The sequence below is a fragment of the Spinacia oleracea genome, chromosome 4 (genome assembly GCF_020520425.1).
Source record: "Spinacia oleracea cultivar Varoflay chromosome 4, BTI_SOV_V1, whole genome shotgun sequence".
Lineage (NCBI taxonomy): Eukaryota > Viridiplantae > Streptophyta > Magnoliopsida > Caryophyllales > Amaranthaceae > Spinacia > Spinacia oleracea.
The window spans coordinates 86765598-86783430 of NC_079490.1; the positions used below are offsets into that span (position 1 = coordinate 86765598).

A 17833-nucleotide genomic window follows, 5' to 3' on the forward strand; every position below is an offset into this window, starting at 1 on the left:
TAATCATCCACCACATCATACTCCTCATCTTCCCCACTTTCTTCACCAACTTCTACGTCCCCAACTTCCCCATCAGACGACTCTAGAGCATCACCTACCCCATCATCTTCGTCAAACCCATCATCACTACAATATTCCCCTTCTTCATCTAACAACTCTTCCTCCCCATCCATTTCAACAACCTACAGAATGAAATTAATTGTGTTTAGTTTGGAGTATATTTGGAGTATGGTACAGGCTTCCGATACCAAACCTTAAAATTGTTTATATATCAATTCGTGTTTCCCATTGCCTTTTCCTCTGTTAACAAAATGTTTTTCCTCTTTTCACAAACTAACAATAATCAATTTTATATATTTTTATTCCAATCATCGTTGAAAGTAATTTTTGGACACGTTCAAATTCCAAAATGGAAAATTTTTAAATTATGGATATAAGTCAAATTTAAAACCTAATTTCAAGATTACTCACTGAATTGAATGAACTAATTGAAAGAATTTATTTCAAATATGAATTGAAAGCATTAATTGAATTAGTTAATGAAATCATTGGTTATAATTACTCATAATTACGGAATCTTACAAACATACCTGGTCTAATTGCAACCTCCTTTTGCTTCCACCCTCATTAGAAGTTATCATTACAGCCGCCTACCAATTAATTGCTCGATCGCCTACTTATCGCCGATTAATTCATGACAAAATTCATATACGAGGTGAGCCCAGATTCCACATTCGATGGCGACAATCATACATGGATGAATTGTTCATCAATACGGATTTCAAACATTGAAGAAGCAAAACCAGATCTGAAAAATACTAAGGTGGAAATAGGGGGGAAGAAATTAAACAACGTAGATAAACAACTAACAGAACAATTGAGTATAAAAATTATTTCACCATTTTTGCCGCCTAAGTTTTCATCAATGACATTGGCGCAATTGGTGAAATTTTCACTCTCTCTCTACAATTTCACCTCCATTACTTGGCGCTAACATTTTTCGCCTATTTTCTTTTTCTTTTCTAACTACAATGACCCCACTTCTGATATTACTATTATTCTATTGCTACACATAAAGACTTTCTCTATTCTTGTAGCCTCTTGTGCTCCTACTGCTCCTGGTCAGGGACCCCGAAAAATCAACTATCTTGATCGTAACCTCATAAAGTCTGGCGCCAAGGTATAGTTTTTCTATTTTATTATTTCGAAAATGCCACATGATTGGCCATTATCACTCAATTGGCAATTCCATTTCTTGTGATAATATAACAATCAGGAATCATTTTGTGCGATTCTGTTCTTGATGCTCACTTTTCTGGCATATTTTATACGTGGATTGAAATTGGGATTCTGAAGCTCCTCATAAATATCTGGTAAATCTGTTAATTTCCTTCAATCTGCAATATGCTCACTCATTATTTTCATTGAGCTCTATCTATGATTTACTCTTCTGTATGTTTCTTTCATTTCAAGATTAAATTGCAATTTTATGTAATCTTTCTTTTTTTTATTCCCTCACAAAAATTAGAAAATTCCCACATTCATATTGTCAATTAAATTCATATGATATGATTTTCTATCCTTTGGCAAAGAACCCATATTTGTCTTGAATGGGGTTAGTCTGTAACAGAAGATAATCAAATTGATTCAGTTGAACATGTTGATGGTATTAAATTTTATTAGTGAGACTATGTAGATAACTGTTAGTCACTTAACACACGATAAAGATCGTCTCGTATGAACTGTCGATTTGTAACAATTTAATGAGTGTTAGGTACCAGACCTTTTCTCTGTTAACTGATGATTGCTGAATGCAGAAATTAGCTTTATTGTTTAAAAGCTGTGTGCAAATTGACATCGAAGTGTAGCTTTTTAAATTTTAAGGAGGGTAGGACATAGTTACAAGTTAAATACTAGCTAATGATAAGCTGAAAAAGTACATTCGTGTTCATTATTCTAACTAGTGGATTGTTGAAATTCTCTAGGGTACGAAACTATGGATCGGCTTAACAGCGCAGCACGCCTTATGTTAGTTTCAGATCTTGACTTCACAATGGTATTGTATTCTTTGTCATGAAACTATATTTCCTTTGCTATGAAAATCTTGCTGTTTTGTTAAATGGGGTTGGTGTTATTTACAGGTAGATCACAATGATCCTGAAAACAATGATCTCCTTAGATTTAATGCATTGTGGGAAGCATATTTTCGCCATGATTCCTTGCTTGTATTTTCAACAGGACGATCACTAACTACATACAAAGAGTTGAGGAATGAGAAACCATTGCTAACTCCAGATATAACTGTTATGTCTGTGGGAACTGAAATTGCTTATGGTGATTCTTTGGTGCCTGATGTTTATTGGGAACAATATCTGAATCACAATTGGGATAGAAAGATTGTGACAGAAGAAACTGACAAGTTCCCTCAACTTGTGCTTCAGGTCTCCCTTTATGATATTTGCAATTTTACGGAAATATATACTTGTAGAATTCTTTGGATCACTAGATATTGAAGAGCTTATTTTCAAATGTTGAGCACAGTCTGAAACTGAGCAGCGTCCTCACAAGGTTAGCTTCTTCGTGGACAAGGCCAAGGCGTCCCAAGTAATTGAGGTTCTTGAAAAACGCCTAGTAGAAAGAGGGGTAAGAATTTAAATATTGTGAGGTAAATTTGGATGTAGGTTTTTTTTCCGGTGTCTTTCTGTACTTATCATACTTCATAAGGGCCACTTTCTATTTTGAACATTCTTGATCTGAAAATGTGTTATTACTCAGTTAGATATTAAAATTATCTATAGTGGTGGGATTGCTCTGGATGTGCTACCAAGAGGAGCTGGCAAAGGACAGGCTCTCACATACCTGATAGAGAAATTTGATGGAAAAGTTCCTGTGAACACTCTTGTATGTGGTGATTCTGGAAATGATGCCGAATTGTTCAGTGTTTCTGGAGTTTTTGGTGTAATGGTTAGTACTTTAGTATTTCCAAACCCTTAATTGACCCTTTGGGCTTTCTTTCATTTGTAACTAAAATTGGTTTTAAGATATCAAGCATCTCTCTTTTGTTCAAAATGCAGGTCAGAAATGCACAGGAAGAGTTGTTGCAATGGCATGCATCAAATGCGAAAAATAACCAGAAAATACTTCATGCCTCCGAAAGATGTGCTGCTGGTATCATACAAGCCATTGGCCATTTTGGTCTAGGGCCTTGTATATCACTAAGAGATGAATTGGACTCCCCTGAATACTCTACACAATGTTTGAATCCAGGATTTGAAGTTGTGAATTTGTACTTGGCTTGTGAGAAATGGCAACGTGGAGAAGTTGAAAAGTCTGAGGAATTTGTTCAGAATTTGAAGTCAAAATTTGTATGTATGATCCAAAATTCGTCATCATAGATTCATAGCACTTAGTAGTCACTTACTATTTAGTACTTCCTTTAGACATGAAGTTTTTTATCTTAGAGCACATACATACGAGAACATAAAAAGGCTGAGAAACTAGTCATTTTATATACGCTCAGTTTCTGTCTCTCTTTCATATTCAGCTGATGCCAGAGCGACTTATGTCTGTTTTAATTATTTGATAATCAGCATCCATCAGGGGTCTTCGTCCATGCTTCTGGAGTGGAGAAATCTCTCAATGAATGCTTAGATGAACTGGAGAAGTCGTATGGACACATGCAAGGTTGCAGGTTTAGGGTGTGGGTGGACCGAGTTTCTTCAGCTCAGATTGGTTCTGATACTTGGCTGGTGAAATTTGACAAGTGGGAATTATCAGGTGATGTGTCTCTCGTTTTTTCATTCATGCTTATAGTGATAAATTATGTTTGTTTTGCTTCATATACCTCTCATATAAAGAAACCCAATTAAACTGTGGTTAGGACTTTGGGAGATTTAATATTTTCTCATATAAAGAAACCCAATTAAACTGTGGTTAGGACTTTGGGAGATTTAATATTTTCTATAACTTAGGAAGATTTTATAGAAGAATCCATTTGCTGGCTGTGTTCAAGACGATTCTTCCGAATAATCCTATTATGTTTTCATAGCTATATTTTCCTCATAAAAAAACCCTATTGGATGCAAACATATAAGTTGAGGAAAGAAAAACAAGTACAAAAAGTTAACGAGTAGACCAAAAATCTGTTTGTTAGTTTGAGTTATAGCATGTTTAAATTGTATTGTGGTTTTTCATTCATTATCATTACCCCATTGCCTCAAAGAGGCTCCCGCAAGAAGCGGGGTAAGGGGTGTATCCATGTGTTGTGGTTTTTACTGTCATAAATTTCAGAAGTTAGAACTCTAGGATGCGCTTTCTGCTGGAGAAATCAGGGGAGATCCAGAACCAAATTGTTTATTGAATTTGATCAAAGCTGGACTTTTTGGGGTTCTATTCCAAAGGGAGGGCGAATACATTAGTTTTATAGGGTGGCTGTTCATAGTACACGTGACTACAACTTCGCTAGGGGAAAATTACTGGAGACTTGTTTAATAGTCTAACGGTTACTGCCTTCTGATTAGATCTTTGTTGCCAAAACTCAACTCAAGTCACACTTGACTCAACCCAAGTTACACTAGACTCGACTTAACTCAATTATTTCTTACACCTTAATTGACTTGTAAAGACAGATTTAAAGGATCGAGTAGCTCTCTTAATTGACTTGTAAAGACAGATTTAATTTGTACACATTAGAAAGTCTTAACTTTATTTGAAAATGCACTTAAATAGTGTAAAGGAAGACATTATTAGTTTGCTCTTTAACTTTAAAAAAAAATATTCTCTATATATTTATGGATTTTTTATAAAATACAAAACCAAGCACGGGGGATTAATTAATCAATGTACTTCGTAGCTACTTGAGGTCAACTGGATCTGAACTCAACTACAACTTTACTTCATCCGAACTTGACGTTGAGTTGAATTGAGGAAATTTGAGCTTGACTCTAGTTGTTATGACTAGTTCTAATATCATCAAGGCAGGCTTCATCAAGGTCGCCAATTATCCAGAATGGATTGCCAATGTTGTGTAGTAGGGCCATTTAGTTTATTGCTTTCTGTTATTTCTGTTTAGTGCTTGGCAGCTGGGGAAGTTTCTGACTATCTGTGCATAGTGCAATAGATAGAATCCAAAGACAATCTTCTTCATTTGATCTCTTCAGATATGATAACTGTCTATCTCTCTTTCGCTCTGTCTTTACTGTTCTTGGTGATATGAATTCTAAACCCCTTTGAATTAAGAGATCTAAACTCAATAACCCACAAAAATAAGTTAACTTAATCAATCATCAAGTATCCACGAAAACTCTAATCACTCCGTTTAATTGATCAGCAAGTAACCGATATTTCAACATATGAATCCACTCTTGAACTCACAAATTGAATGCACGAATTTATAAGACCACTCCTGGCCTTATTCACTCGTAGATTTAAAGTCCTAATCACTCTTGATTATTATTTAGATGAATCGCAAGTTAAAACAAGCTCACAAAAACTTAAGCAAAACTTCAAATTTTGTTGTAATCGAATTGTGTGTAAAATAGCGTAAACTCCTCGATTTGTAGGGGATAGAGTGTTGGAATATTCTGGAAGCTTTAAGCTTGAATTCTAATCCTATGTCCCAAAAGAGGAAAACCCTTCTAAGTGGAAGTCAAAAACCCTTGGAAAACAGTAAAAGGCAACGGACCAATCTGAACCGTCCAAGCTCCGAACCAGCAAATAATAGGCGTGTGGACCAAATCAGGTGGTTTCCTAGGACATGGTGGCTCTAGGAAGGTGGCGCGTGTCGCTTAGGTGGCGTGTGGATCACAAGAATCTGCAAAGCAAATCCATCCTGCACTGCTCTAAACTCTTAAAAAACTGATGAAATTTTACCAACCTTCGTGTCCCCACTCCAAGTGACTATTGTGACCGTATCAAGTGGTTTTGCACCCAAGTCAAATCCCATAAGAACCATTAGCAATGGTTATGGGATCTTCAAAATCCTTTTGCATTCTCAACACCGTGCATTTGCTCCTTCAAAATGATGAAAACTCGGTTTCACTAACCCGTACATAATGCCACAATAAAAATCTTTGGTTATGTAAGGCAACTCGCTGCGGTAGAACGGTTTTTGTCCTTGCCTTTAGTTCATAGAAATTGGAAGTCTTAGAACATTAAGCAACTCAATTCAAATTTCTTTTACTATGTCGGTTCCACATGGTACCTCTGTGGAGTACGGAGGTAACTACTTTGGCATGTAAACTAGGCAAAAATTAAGTTGACCAACAAACTAAGGCCTTGTTCTCTTCACCTGATCTGGTCTGAATGTTTTTGCTTTTTTTGGTCTGTCTAATAAAGCAATAAGAATAAGGTGAAGAGAACAAAACCTAACTGAAACTGATATGAAAAAACAGATTCTAATCACGATTTCAAATCTCCCCCATCTACGAATTAACCCAATCAGAAGAACGTAAAATCGGCTGAAAGCTGGTAAATAAGTAGATTTGATTTTTAAACTTACCCAAAGGTTTCAGGGCACAAATACGCCAAAACTGAAATGCCCTACCCAAAATGAATGCACTGAGATTATTGAAATACTGACATGTTGAACAGGTCTAGTAACGGTAGAGCGTATCCCCCATTTTCTTTTCTAGGTTCTCAGTAAGATTAATCGTGAAAAGCCATTGTAAACCTTATTAATATGTTAAACCTATTTTGGTTAAGCCTATATGCTGAAACAGACTATTATTTCCTAAAACCATAAAATACAAATTGCATATATACTGTGTAATGCATTATAATTTATAACGGTATGATTCACGAGGCTCCTGTACATGGCAAGCATTGAGCAGTACAGTGCAAGGAATTTGACCTAGCTAATGGATAATGCATTATCTCGCAAATTTTATCACCTTTGAACTGCACTGCATGAAACATCTGCCTCTAGAACTCACATTTATCTGCAGGAAACCATTATAATGCCACAGTCATTTCCCTTGTAATTATTTCCAATAGAATCCATTATATTTGGATAGAAAATTTAATCTCTTTGGTTATAGTGATCTTTTATCTTCTCTCTTTGCTGGAGGGTCCAATTTATTTTTCAAAGGCTCTGAGCTATCCATTTTCTCTAGATTGATGTACTTTGTGAATTATAATTATAGTATATGTGTGCATGTGTTTCGGTTGATATAACCAGAATTTGTGCTATATGTCTTAACAAACTTTTGGTAAGGTGCGTTTAGGTAAGGAATGCCGTTGCTATTTAACAACAGTGTTACTGAACTTAAAGGTACAATTTCATATCCATTTGTTGATGAGCTGAATCCTAAATAAGATTCATTTCATACTCAGCTTGACACGTTCTGCTGACATGAGAAAGAGATGTGTTTGAATTTCAGCCCGAAGGATTCACTTGGATGCATGTACACCAAACGTGGATGAATGGATCAACATTAGAAACTGAAACGGTGTGGCTATTCTAGAGCCTTGGTGGAGCAATGACACGCGATTACAGATTACTGTTGTTGGTGTTATAATCATCTGCAGGAATGCCTATTGAGTATTGAGTATTGAGTATTGAGTATTGAGTTATAAGTTTCAAGAAGCCAAATACCCTGGTTCAGACAAAGGAAACAAATTAAGCACCGTGATATCATTTTTAGTTTTGCTTCATAGCTGAGAACATGTAAAAATGTAACCTGAATTTAGTTTCACCTCGTACTTTCATTTTTCAGCTGTAACCGTTGCTTGCTGTTATGACTTATGGGTGGAGAATTTGACTTACAGAATACAGAGGGGTGTATGCATTAGTTATCCCATATTATATCATGAAATGTATTCATATGTATATTTGGCATTTTCCCCATGGTTTCTAGAAAAGCCAGGTTTTGTTCTAGTCGGTCTCACAGTAACTTATCTATAATTATTCTTTCTAATCTCATATCATAATTTACTACTTTGTATAAGATAATATTTGTTCATTTTGCTGGCAGACAATTAAAGATAATAACAGTATAATTTAAAACTTCTCCAAAACCTAATTAACATGTTTAGAATCATAAAAACCATAACTTTAATAATCTATAATCATCCTACCATGATTTAAAACTATTAAAACCTTAAAAATTCATGCTTTAATAATTAAAACCCTTATTTTAATTCATTTATATAATCTGAAAATTAATAATTTAATTATGCAAAATATGTAATCTGAAATTCATAATTAACTCATAAAACTATAATTTAATTCAATAAAAACATAAATTATATTAATAAAGCATAATTAAAACATTAATTATTTTAGGGTACATGTTTAAGAATTAACCAAAAAGAAGAGATAGGGACGGCTGGCTGGCGGCGGACTGCGCGGCAACAAGTACAGGTGGTCGCTGAGGCTGGCGGCGGTGCAGGTGGTCGATTAGCCTGGGCGACGCGTGCTAATGGTGGTGTGTGCGAGAGAAGCAAGCAAAGAGAAAAGAAGAAAAAGAAGTCGGCGGTCGGTGCAACAGCGCGGCAGCAGGTGGGCGGCGCGGCAAGGACGACAGGGGTAGGGGCAGCGACGCCGGTGGAGTGGTGGCTGGTGGTGGTTGCGTGAGGAGCAAGAAGCAAGGAGGATTTCTTTTTTTTTTTTTACGTGCTAATCCTTTTTCTATCTTTTAGGACTTCAGGAATTTAATCGGATGCGACTAAGATTTTTTAATGCTTTTTAATCTTTTCTAGGACATTAATTGGAGTGCAACTAAAATTCCTATATGTTTTAGAATTTTAATTGGAATGCAATTAAAATTCGTTTGACATAAATCTATCTTGGACGATTTACTATTTTTAGCAGATACTAAGAGAGACAACTACTATAAATAGAAACTTTGGACTTGGGTAATGAGTCAGTCAGTTTTAGAATGTTCGTCGATCAGGAATGCGTTTGATAAGTGGATGTTTTGTTTCATCATCGAACTTATCACTTCTAGCCGGAGACCAAATGTAGACGTCTACAACACCCATACACACGTATTCGGATACACCACACCTTATCTGAAAAAATATTAACATTATATAACTAATCAATTGTGAGCATAATTTCATCAAGGCTCCGTTTATTTTACAGAAAACACTAATAATTCTTCAATTTTCCTTTGTTTGTTTTGTTAAGGGTGGACAACAACTTTCCCTTTGAATGGCACATATTCCACTCTAATCTTTCCATTTCCTTTTCTCCCCATTTCTCTCTTCTCATTCCCTCTGTTATCTTCTTTTTCTTTATAATTTTTCTTGTAAGAAATAAATATAGGAAAAAAAAAATTCCTTAATGTTTTCCGTAGAAACATGAAGCCTAAATGATATGAATAGAAGGTATTGCCATGAAAGTCACATAGGCACGAATGCACGATAGTGCCAATATGCTTGAACCAATCAAGGCCCCCGAAATAAAATTTTGATCAACCTAATTAATCCAAAATGAAAGGAAAAATTATATATAATTAATACTAAACATCTAACAAGATGGGGATGTAGCTCAAATGGTAGAGCGCTCGCTTTGCATGCGAGAGGCACGGGGTTCGATCCCCCGCATCTCCAATTTCATTTTTATATTTTTCACATTTTTGGGGATTACTAACCCGTATTTCTCTCTCCTCCGGCTGTCCGGCAATGGCGTCGGAGCAAACGATGCCGTATGAGCTTCAGAGACTGGAGAATATCAAGCGTAATGGCGAAATGCTTACTTCTCTCAACATTCAATCCAACCGTGCCGACCTCTCTGGTGCCAGTCTGCCACCATTTGTCTCCGGTGTCTCCCTCTTCTCGTATATATTTGAACAAATTATACTCAAATTTGAAGTTGAGCTTGAAATTATGGTTTTTATTTAGTTCATTTTGAAAAGGAAGTGGTGTCGGAGACCAATTCCGAATATAATTCGTTGTTCCCTACGCCGTCAAGGGATGGCTCCGGAGTTGGATGAATTTGTGCTGGCCTCCAATTCCGATATTAATAAACGTGTAAAACTGGGGCCTGTTTCAATGAGGGATGCCTACAAGGCCACAAGGGGAAAGGTTTACATAGGACACTCGTTGATAAATTCACTTGCTTTGATGATAGTGGTGAAATTGCTAATGAGGAAAGGTTAAAAGCTGAGGAATGTGTTGATAGATTCACTTGCCTTAGTCATCATTGAGGATTGCTAACCCTCAGGTGGCTTGTGTCCATATGGAATATGGACACAAGTGACTCAAATACAATTATTTTTAGTACCAATTCAGCCTATGTCATGTCAGTACCAATAACACAAATAATTTGTATTGGTACTTCTTAGCAATGTATTGGTATACCAATACCGGAATTGCTAAGGTTGAAATGATAAAAGCTCAAAAAAGTCTATTTCCAGTCGTTTAAGTTGAAACCTCAATTCACTTGCCTTGAGAGTAATAAGTCATCATTAGGGTTTTGGGATGTTGGACAGAAATAAGGGGGAGGAAGCCATTCATCTTTACCACCCACATTCTGCTGCTATCTCTGTCCACCCATTTACCTTGTCCAAGGTGAAACTTTTTACCATCAAATTCCTATTGCATTTTTCTCATATAATTGCTAATTGTGTTTATTTCCTTTGATAATGTTCATGTTTCATTGCTTTATTCACCCTTGTGCTACAGACCTATAGTTATACATATACTGGTACTGAAAACAACAGTGTTCGGTTTTATTTTATGCACAATAGCACTGTTGCCGCGCTTTCTGTTTGTTTCACTTCGTATTTTATGCACAATAGCAAAATTGGTTTCATACAAGTAATTTTCAATAATCTTTTATCGATGTACTCCGTATTATGAAAGAAACTCAAGGTCAAAGTTAGACTCTCTAAAGAAAATGTCAAACAAAAAGAGATAATGGAGTATTCCGGTCAGCAAGTTTCTGGATTTTGGGTTTGAAAAGCTGAATTTTATGAGGAGTTTCATGTATATAACCAAGGAATAAAGGAAGTGGGGTTAAATGTTTGGTCGAGTATTGTATTTGTTTGCTAACTTGAGATGATTTTGCATCATTCTTGAAAAAAGTAGATTTCTCTCTGTTAGACATGTTCGTAATACTTTGAGTTCTTCCGACTGTCCTGCACAATGAATTGTGAAGTTTAAATAAATAGCTCCTTGAATATATACAAGTATATCATAGTGTTGTGAATTTGTAAACAGGTGTATACAAGTAGTCATGATGGGGTTTTAACTTTTAAGGTGGATGAACATTGAGAGGGAGGAGTTAGATGATGTTTATTCAAACAGTTGAGGGTTTAGTTTACATAGTCTGTCGCTACATCCAAATGATGCAAACTCGATATATGTTGCTGAGGCCTGAGGGTCAAGGAGGTCTAAAATGTTTTGATGAAAGAGCTGGGAAAGTCATAAACTCCTTTTCCTTGCACAAACAACAGATAAATACCATTGATTTCCTATAAAATTGGCCAACAGAAAACTTGATTTTGACTAATTTTATATGTTGACACCTTGTATATTTGTCTTTGTTTGCACTTTGTATGTCAACCATGACGTCTCGGTATGATACTCACCCTTGCATACTTGGGATGCTTGCTGCTGCTGCTGCTGCTGCTGCTTCTCGAGGAGGTTATGTTTACATATGGACAACAACCTTATGAACTCAAACTCTACGTCTTTTTCTAACTTTAACCTTCATTCGCTGTCCGTGGCGTTTTTTTCAAGGTTCCTCACTGTGCAAGCTAGAGTTGCTCATAATATGCTCTACTCATTTGGAGCATATGATAAGTTTAACTTTTTGTGCTAAGGGTCCAAACTCCAAAGGGTGTCTTTTTCTGTATTATATGCCCCTTTGCTATTTCAATGCTCCCATCTACCCATTTTGATGTTGGTCTTACTTACTTGTGATCGAACTACTCATCATCATGTACTAAGCTACTAATATCTTGTTAATATAAGCTCTTATTTCTTGTGTTAAAAAAAAACTTCAATCATAATTCCAGTTAAAAGCTAAAAGCTAAAAGCTAAAAGCTAAAAGCTAAAAGCTAAAAGCTAAAAGCTGCAAGCAACATAAAGTCATAAACTATAGGAAGAATCACAATTCCAGAATGAATAACTAATGAGAGCATTCTCAAATCTAAATCCCCTGTCTTTGAGGAAAAAATAAGCTGAAATTTGCATTTGAGCCCATCATAGTATTCCATTGTATGTTAGAGCAAAATGTATGCAATTTCCCGGAATCTAATTCCTACTGTGTCAACTAGTATAAGTTTAATCTGCTGCTAGGAGATCACCAACAGGAACAGCAGCCTCTGAAAAGTGAAAACTAGGCCACAACCCAACATGAATATCTGCAACTTAAGCCAGAATATTTTACAAAATTCCATCAAGAAACTGAAAATATGCAATGTTAACCCAAACTCCGCCAAAAGAAAACAGAGAACGACATTGTGTTACTCCGACTCTTATTACCTCAACCCATCACCCATGTGGGATTGTGGGATACTGGTAAAATGGATTGACACTCAAACACTTCATTTTGGTCCTAAATTAGACTATTTTTTTCATCCCAGTAACACAGCGATTACAAACCCATTCTACAAAGAGGAAATTCAGACCTGACAAATAAATATAATAAATTGAAATAACCCATTCATAATAAGATTGTAAACATAACAATAATACAGCTATATGTACAATAAATAAATAAAAGTGAAAAAAAATATATCAGAAAGAATGCAGAACAGGTCGTTTACCAAGTCTCTTAATTTCTCCATCCAATCGAGCAGTAAGAATTAATCCAAACATCTTGAAATCACAGTAAAATGACCAAATCGGATGACCAAATGTTGCAGGAACATTCTTTTCTACAAAGAAATGGCTATACCAAGCGAATCCATAACCAACTAATGGTGCCAAAACGAAGAATCTCCAATTGAACAATAAAGAGTAAATTGAGATTATAATTCCACTCAGAGTACCCGCAAAGTGCCAACGCCTTGTACATGGGTTAGAGTGTTGACTCATATAAAAAGCCCAGAAATCATCAAAGTTCCTAAAATTCATCATTTTCTTTTTTTAGTATGTAACCAGATCATGAATCCCACCTACAATAGATTTGTTTTTGGAGTAAATTGGATGCGATACTTTTTGGGTGATAATTAGGGAAGAGATCGAAATTGATTACATAACAGATTTGATTTGGAGTATTCGAAAAAACGAAAATACTTTTCGATACTTTGGGTAAATTTTTGACGGGGAACAAACTCTATCATTAATAATCCATCATACGACATTTACAATGATAAAATAGATCCACATACTACATACTAGACTTTAGCGCGTGCGATGCACGGTTTCTATTAAATTGTTACGTTAAAATAAAACTCCTACATATATCAACTGCTATATTTTATATATTAGATTAAATTGATTTTTTTATTTTGGATTGAATTTCATTTTAGATTTTTAAAAAAAAATTATTATAGTGTTTGATTTTGGATGAAATTGTATATAAGAAATATTAATAATTATTTAATAAAAATATTTACGTGGCACCTAATTATTTATCTACGTGACATTCGACTTTTTAATTCAAAAAATAATTTTGAAGTCTTATTTTTCATTGGCTGAAACCATTAGATTTCCTACGTGGCGCTCTAATATTGGATTAATATTTGATTTTGGATTGAATTTTATTTTAGATTAGTGTTTGATTTTGGATGAATTTTATTTTAGATTTATTTTTTAATTATTAGAGCGTTTGATTTTGGATGGAATTGTATATATTAGTAATTAATTAATTACTTTAAATATCTACGTGGCACCTAATTAATTATCTACGTGGCACTCAATTTTTTTAATTCAAAAATAAATTAGAAATCTTTTTTCATTGGCCGAAACCATTAGTAATCCTAGGTGGCGCTCTAATAGTTCAGCAAATATGCCTCCTTTATATATGTATATTAGATTCAAAGAAAATACATAACTGTTACAATCAAAACAACTAATATTATGCATCCTAAAATACGTCTCGTACTCCACCGCTTCTAACTTGACGCGAGCAGTGATTTCCATGTTTTCGCATCTTTACAAATAGAGCCATTCACAATCTGCGCACAAATTATTCTGATCGACGAATTTATGATAAACCTTAAACATGTCCAAATCTCCTTCCCAATAATTGAAACCCTAAAAAATTTTCATCCATTGATGAGAATCAAGAACCTAGAAAACTCTAGGAAAATCCAAATAAATTGCAACCAAATTCACGGAAAAGAAACCAAAACAAGACAAAACATGAAGAGAAAACAATGAAAAAAAAGAAGGGTCGGAAATACTCTAATTTCTTTGGAAATTAGACTATTTTCTGCCTAAACGACCAAGAAAACTAAAACACTCAAAGATGGAAGAGAAGAGAGAAAAATAAGAGAGAGAGGAGCGGCGATGATACTTTGATTATTCGAAGTGGATTACATATCAATGGCTTGCCTGGATTGAGTGGAATGGGTCGGAATAATTCAAAGGGTAAATTTTAATGGCTGAACAAAGAAGTTTGGATTGAGGTTAATGAATTGGGCCCGAAATTCCATCCAATAAGAGGGTAATGAGTTATCCAATCCCTCCTAGAGTAACTGTTCCCCGAGTAAAATTTACCCATCTCAAATTCCTAATATTTCACGTCATTCTCACTCACTGCTCCACACTTTATCTCTCTCCTCTCTTAAATTGCAGATCTATAGAGTTTGATTAATCAAGTTTTCTCTCTCTTTCTATTTGTCTCTTCCTTCTAAATCACCTGTCAACATTGTAATTTGGTAATCTTTTTGTTGTTTATCAATCTTACATTGCAGATTTTAGCCCAAATTTGGTCTTTCTGGATCTATGATTACCTTCAACTAATCGTTTTTTTTAATCAACTTATCGAGTACAAATCTAATCTATTCCTCCCCAGATTTTTTCGGTTTATTGGTGTAAATTTCACCAATTTTTTAATTTTAATGTCTAGGGTTTTGGGTTTTTATGCTAATTCGGTATGTGATTGGAGTTTTGAGCAGTTTCGGTAATAAAATTAGAGCAATTATGATAAAATTGCTCAAAGGAGATGGACTAGTGAAAATGATAAAATTGGTGGGAATGAAAAGCTGAAGGTGACTTTAAAAGTACTGGGAATGAGCAGGAGCAGGAGCAGGGGAATGAAAAGCTGAAGGTGACTTTAAAAGTACTGGGAATGAGCAGGAGCAGGGGCGGGAGTAATAAAAAGGAACAACAACAATGTTCCATAGTAATACCAAACCAATAATACAGTATCTTTGTAATAAGTTACCTTATACCAAACTTGATAGTTTTTAGTTCCCTGACCATAATAGTTACCCCCCTTAAATTAGGCCCCATAACAAATACCCTCCTAATCATTACTCCCATAAGTGTTCACCTAAATCCAGGCTGGACTTGAATGTCAGATTGTTTGGGTGATACTTATTTTATTTTTTGAGTGAAGAGTTCTGACTGTCTTAAACTTTGCCTAAAAGTTCAGTTTCATCCTTAATTTTGAAAAGTGTTAGATTGGTCATCGCTTTTGGATGGAAACACTAATTCTTTACTTTCGCTAGTAACATCTGTTAAAAACCATCAAAAATAAAGGCAAATTAATATAAAATGCAATAAACGACAAAATGACAGGTTAGTTTAACCTCTAACTATTTAAAACATAAAGGAAAAATGCGTATTAACTAAAAAAAACTAGCCGTTTGAGCTCCCAAAAAAAAGTATTTAACAATCCAATGATAGAGAAATAATTCAACACTTCCAAAAAAAAGTTTCATCTTCTCCATCATCATATTTGCCTTCCTTCTATATTGCTACACCATAGTTGACTTTTCTCAAGAAAAAGGTAATTTACTGCCATTTTGTAATTCATTTAAGTTAGTTTTTTTTAACAAACTTAAACATACATAGGGTTAAATAATTAAAAACACTCATTGCTTTGCAGTATGATTAATAGGGTTTTGTCTTTGTTCAACAGTGATGAATATTCACATTCAAATAGGTGCTATTGTGGATTTATAGTGTCCATCCCAAGGAGGTTTATTGCTTGTCTAGATTATGATGTTCAAATGAATAGAAGGGGTTGCGTATTTTTTAGATGGATTGATGAACAATATCCCACAGTTTGGCAAACTTAACAAATGTCATATAGGGTTAAAGCAAGATAAACAAAGCTTACAACAACTCTCAAATCCACCAGTGTTAAAGCAAGCAATACCGTGTGTTCCACTGAGGCTTGACATTACAACAACTGACTCAGCAGTCGGGGCCATGCTTGCCCAAGAAATCGAAGGCAAAGAAAATGATGTGTCTATTTAAGCAAGAAGCGTCTCGAGTACAAAACCAGATATACTGATCTCGAAAGACTCAGTATCGCCTTGGTTTGGGCCACAAAGAAACTCAGACATTACATGCTCTCCCATACAGTGCACGTGGTTTGTAAAGCAGATCCTCTCAAGTTCCTATTCGAAAACCGGCTCTCAACGGACGGTTGTCCAGATGGTTGGTTATGCTAGAGGAATTTGATCTAAAGTACATCCCTCAAAAATCTATCAATGGTTCAACGGTCTCTGATTTCCTAGCCGATTGTCCTATCGAGGCAGAAGAGGAGAGTTACGACCTACCCGATGAGCAAATTCTAATGACAAGTGACGACAGTTGGTCGCTGCACTTTGACGGTGCCTCCAATCAAAGCGGACGCGGTGTCGGGGTAATACTAATAGCTCCTGACGGCATTCACACTCACATTTCAAAAAAGTTACAATTCAATGTCACAAACAATGCGGCCAAATATGAAGCATGCATTATATATATATATATATATTGTTAGTTTCCAAATTAGTAGATAAATGTTAATTTCTAAATCGTTAGATGAATATAAATTTTCGAATTATTAGAAAAATTTAATTTCCAAATCATTAGATGTATGTCCATTTTCAAATCAGTAAATACATGTTCATTTCTAAATTAATAAGCTAGTAAATGTCCATTTTCAAATCACTAAATGTTCCTTTTTTAAACCTATATTTAAATGTTCGTGCTGAACAACACAAAACGACTTCGTTTTAGAGGGGTATATCCATTGCTGGTTGTACCTAGGTGTAGCAAAAAAAATTAAGAAGTTTTTCTGGTAATGAAGTAATCTATCATATAAAACGACAAATAGGGTAAAAAAGAAGGGATAGAGAGAGTATGAAGTATATGGTTATCGGAAAGACTCAAACTTTTTTTCGGAAAAGTTAACATTATTAACCCCAACTATAGTGGTCTTCCAATATTAATCCCAATTAATAATTGTTCCAGATTAATCCCAAGTATATGCTTCCCTTTCTTTAAATTGTCTTTAACATTTTAATACCCTTTTAACCGGCAACCTCACTAAATGTGGGTCCCTCCCCTATGTTCTTCTTCGTACTTACTAGCAATTTTCGAACCTTTCTTCTTCCATTTCAGATTTTTCCTTCCTTATTCCTCCTCTATTTTGCTGCATTCTCCTTCCTTAATTATACCACTTCAATGAAATGTTGAGCTAAGCTCTTTTGGGTTTTCATCAAATTCAATGGGTAACGACCATCTGAGATGGTTGTCAAATGTCACCACATCCTTTCGGCGACGACGAAGAGGGAAAAATGTGGGGAAAACATTGGAAGCTATTTTTTATGGATGTTTATATTGGCCAGTAAGTATAGAAATTGTGTAAAGAAAATTAATTTTGATTTCTAAATTTTAGGGCTAACAAATTAATTTGGTATTTATTTTGCTTTTGAAAAAAAAAGATTGTGGGTTTTTCTTATGGGAACAAGAGCTTATAGAGGAGCGTATG

The 17833-nt window shown here is 35.1% G+C and overlaps 2 protein-coding genes and 1 non-coding gene across 8 annotated transcripts; 2 read left to right on the forward strand and 1 right to left on the reverse strand.

The window, feature by feature from the left end:
• Positions 1 to 1040: 1040 nt before the first annotated feature.
• LOC110784542 (sucrose-phosphatase 2) lies at positions 1041 to 7876 on the forward strand. Of its 6 annotated transcripts, none has more exons than XM_021989003.2 (10): positions 1041 to 1180; positions 1277 to 1373; positions 1986 to 2056; positions 2142 to 2441; positions 2542 to 2643; positions 2776 to 2964; positions 3075 to 3365; positions 3591 to 3777; positions 7224 to 7270; positions 7380 to 7876. In XM_021989003.2, exons 3-10 carry the CDS (start codon positions 1997 to 1999, stop codon positions 7461 to 7463), a joined length of 1260 nt encoding a protein of 419 aa, XP_021844695.1. In that variant the 5' UTR covers positions 1041 to 1180; positions 1277 to 1373; positions 1986 to 1996; the 3' UTR covers positions 7464 to 7876. The 6 variants fall into 6 exon arrangements, with proteins under 6 accessions (XP_021844695.1, XP_021844699.1, XP_021844698.1 ...); XM_056843514.1 differs by having other exon boundaries at positions 1042 to 1180; positions 2239 to 2441; XM_056843512.1 differs by having other exon boundaries at positions 1127 to 1180; positions 1357 to 1373.
• Positions 7877 to 9482: 1606 nt separating this feature from the next.
• TRNAA-UGC (transfer RNA alanine (anticodon UGC)) lies at positions 9483 to 9555 on the forward strand. Its single transcript has one exon. It is a non-coding gene; the product is annotated as a tRNA-Ala (tRNA).
• A 3038-nt stretch (positions 9556 to 12593) lies between these two features.
• LOC110784530 (uncharacterized) lies at positions 12594 to 13225 on the reverse strand. Its single transcript, XM_021988989.2, has one exon. It carries the CDS (start codon positions 13030 to 13032, stop codon positions 12691 to 12693), a length of 342 nt encoding a protein of 113 aa, XP_021844681.1. The 5' UTR covers positions 13033 to 13225; the 3' UTR covers positions 12594 to 12690.
• Between the last annotated feature and the right edge of the window lie 4608 nt (positions 13226 to 17833).

Excerpts from the sequence above, each read along its gene's own strand:
- LOC110784542 (XM_021989003.2), top strand. The coding sequence starts at position 1,997 with ATGGATCGGCTTAACAGCGCAGCACGCCTTATGTTAGTTTCAGATCTT. Across the intron at positions 2,442-2,541 it reads TCCCTCAACTTGTGCTTCAG|TCTGAAACTGAGCAGCGTCC; the intron begins GTCTCCCTTTAT and ends TGTTGAGCACAG. Across the intron at positions 7,271-7,379 it reads CAGTGTTACTGAACTTAAAG|CCCGAAGGATTCACTTGGAT; the intron begins GTACAATTTCAT and ends TTTGAATTTCAG.
- LOC110784530 (XM_021988989.2), bottom strand. The coding sequence starts at position 13,032 with ATGATGAATTTTAGGAACTTTGATGATTTCTGGGCTTTTTATATGAGT.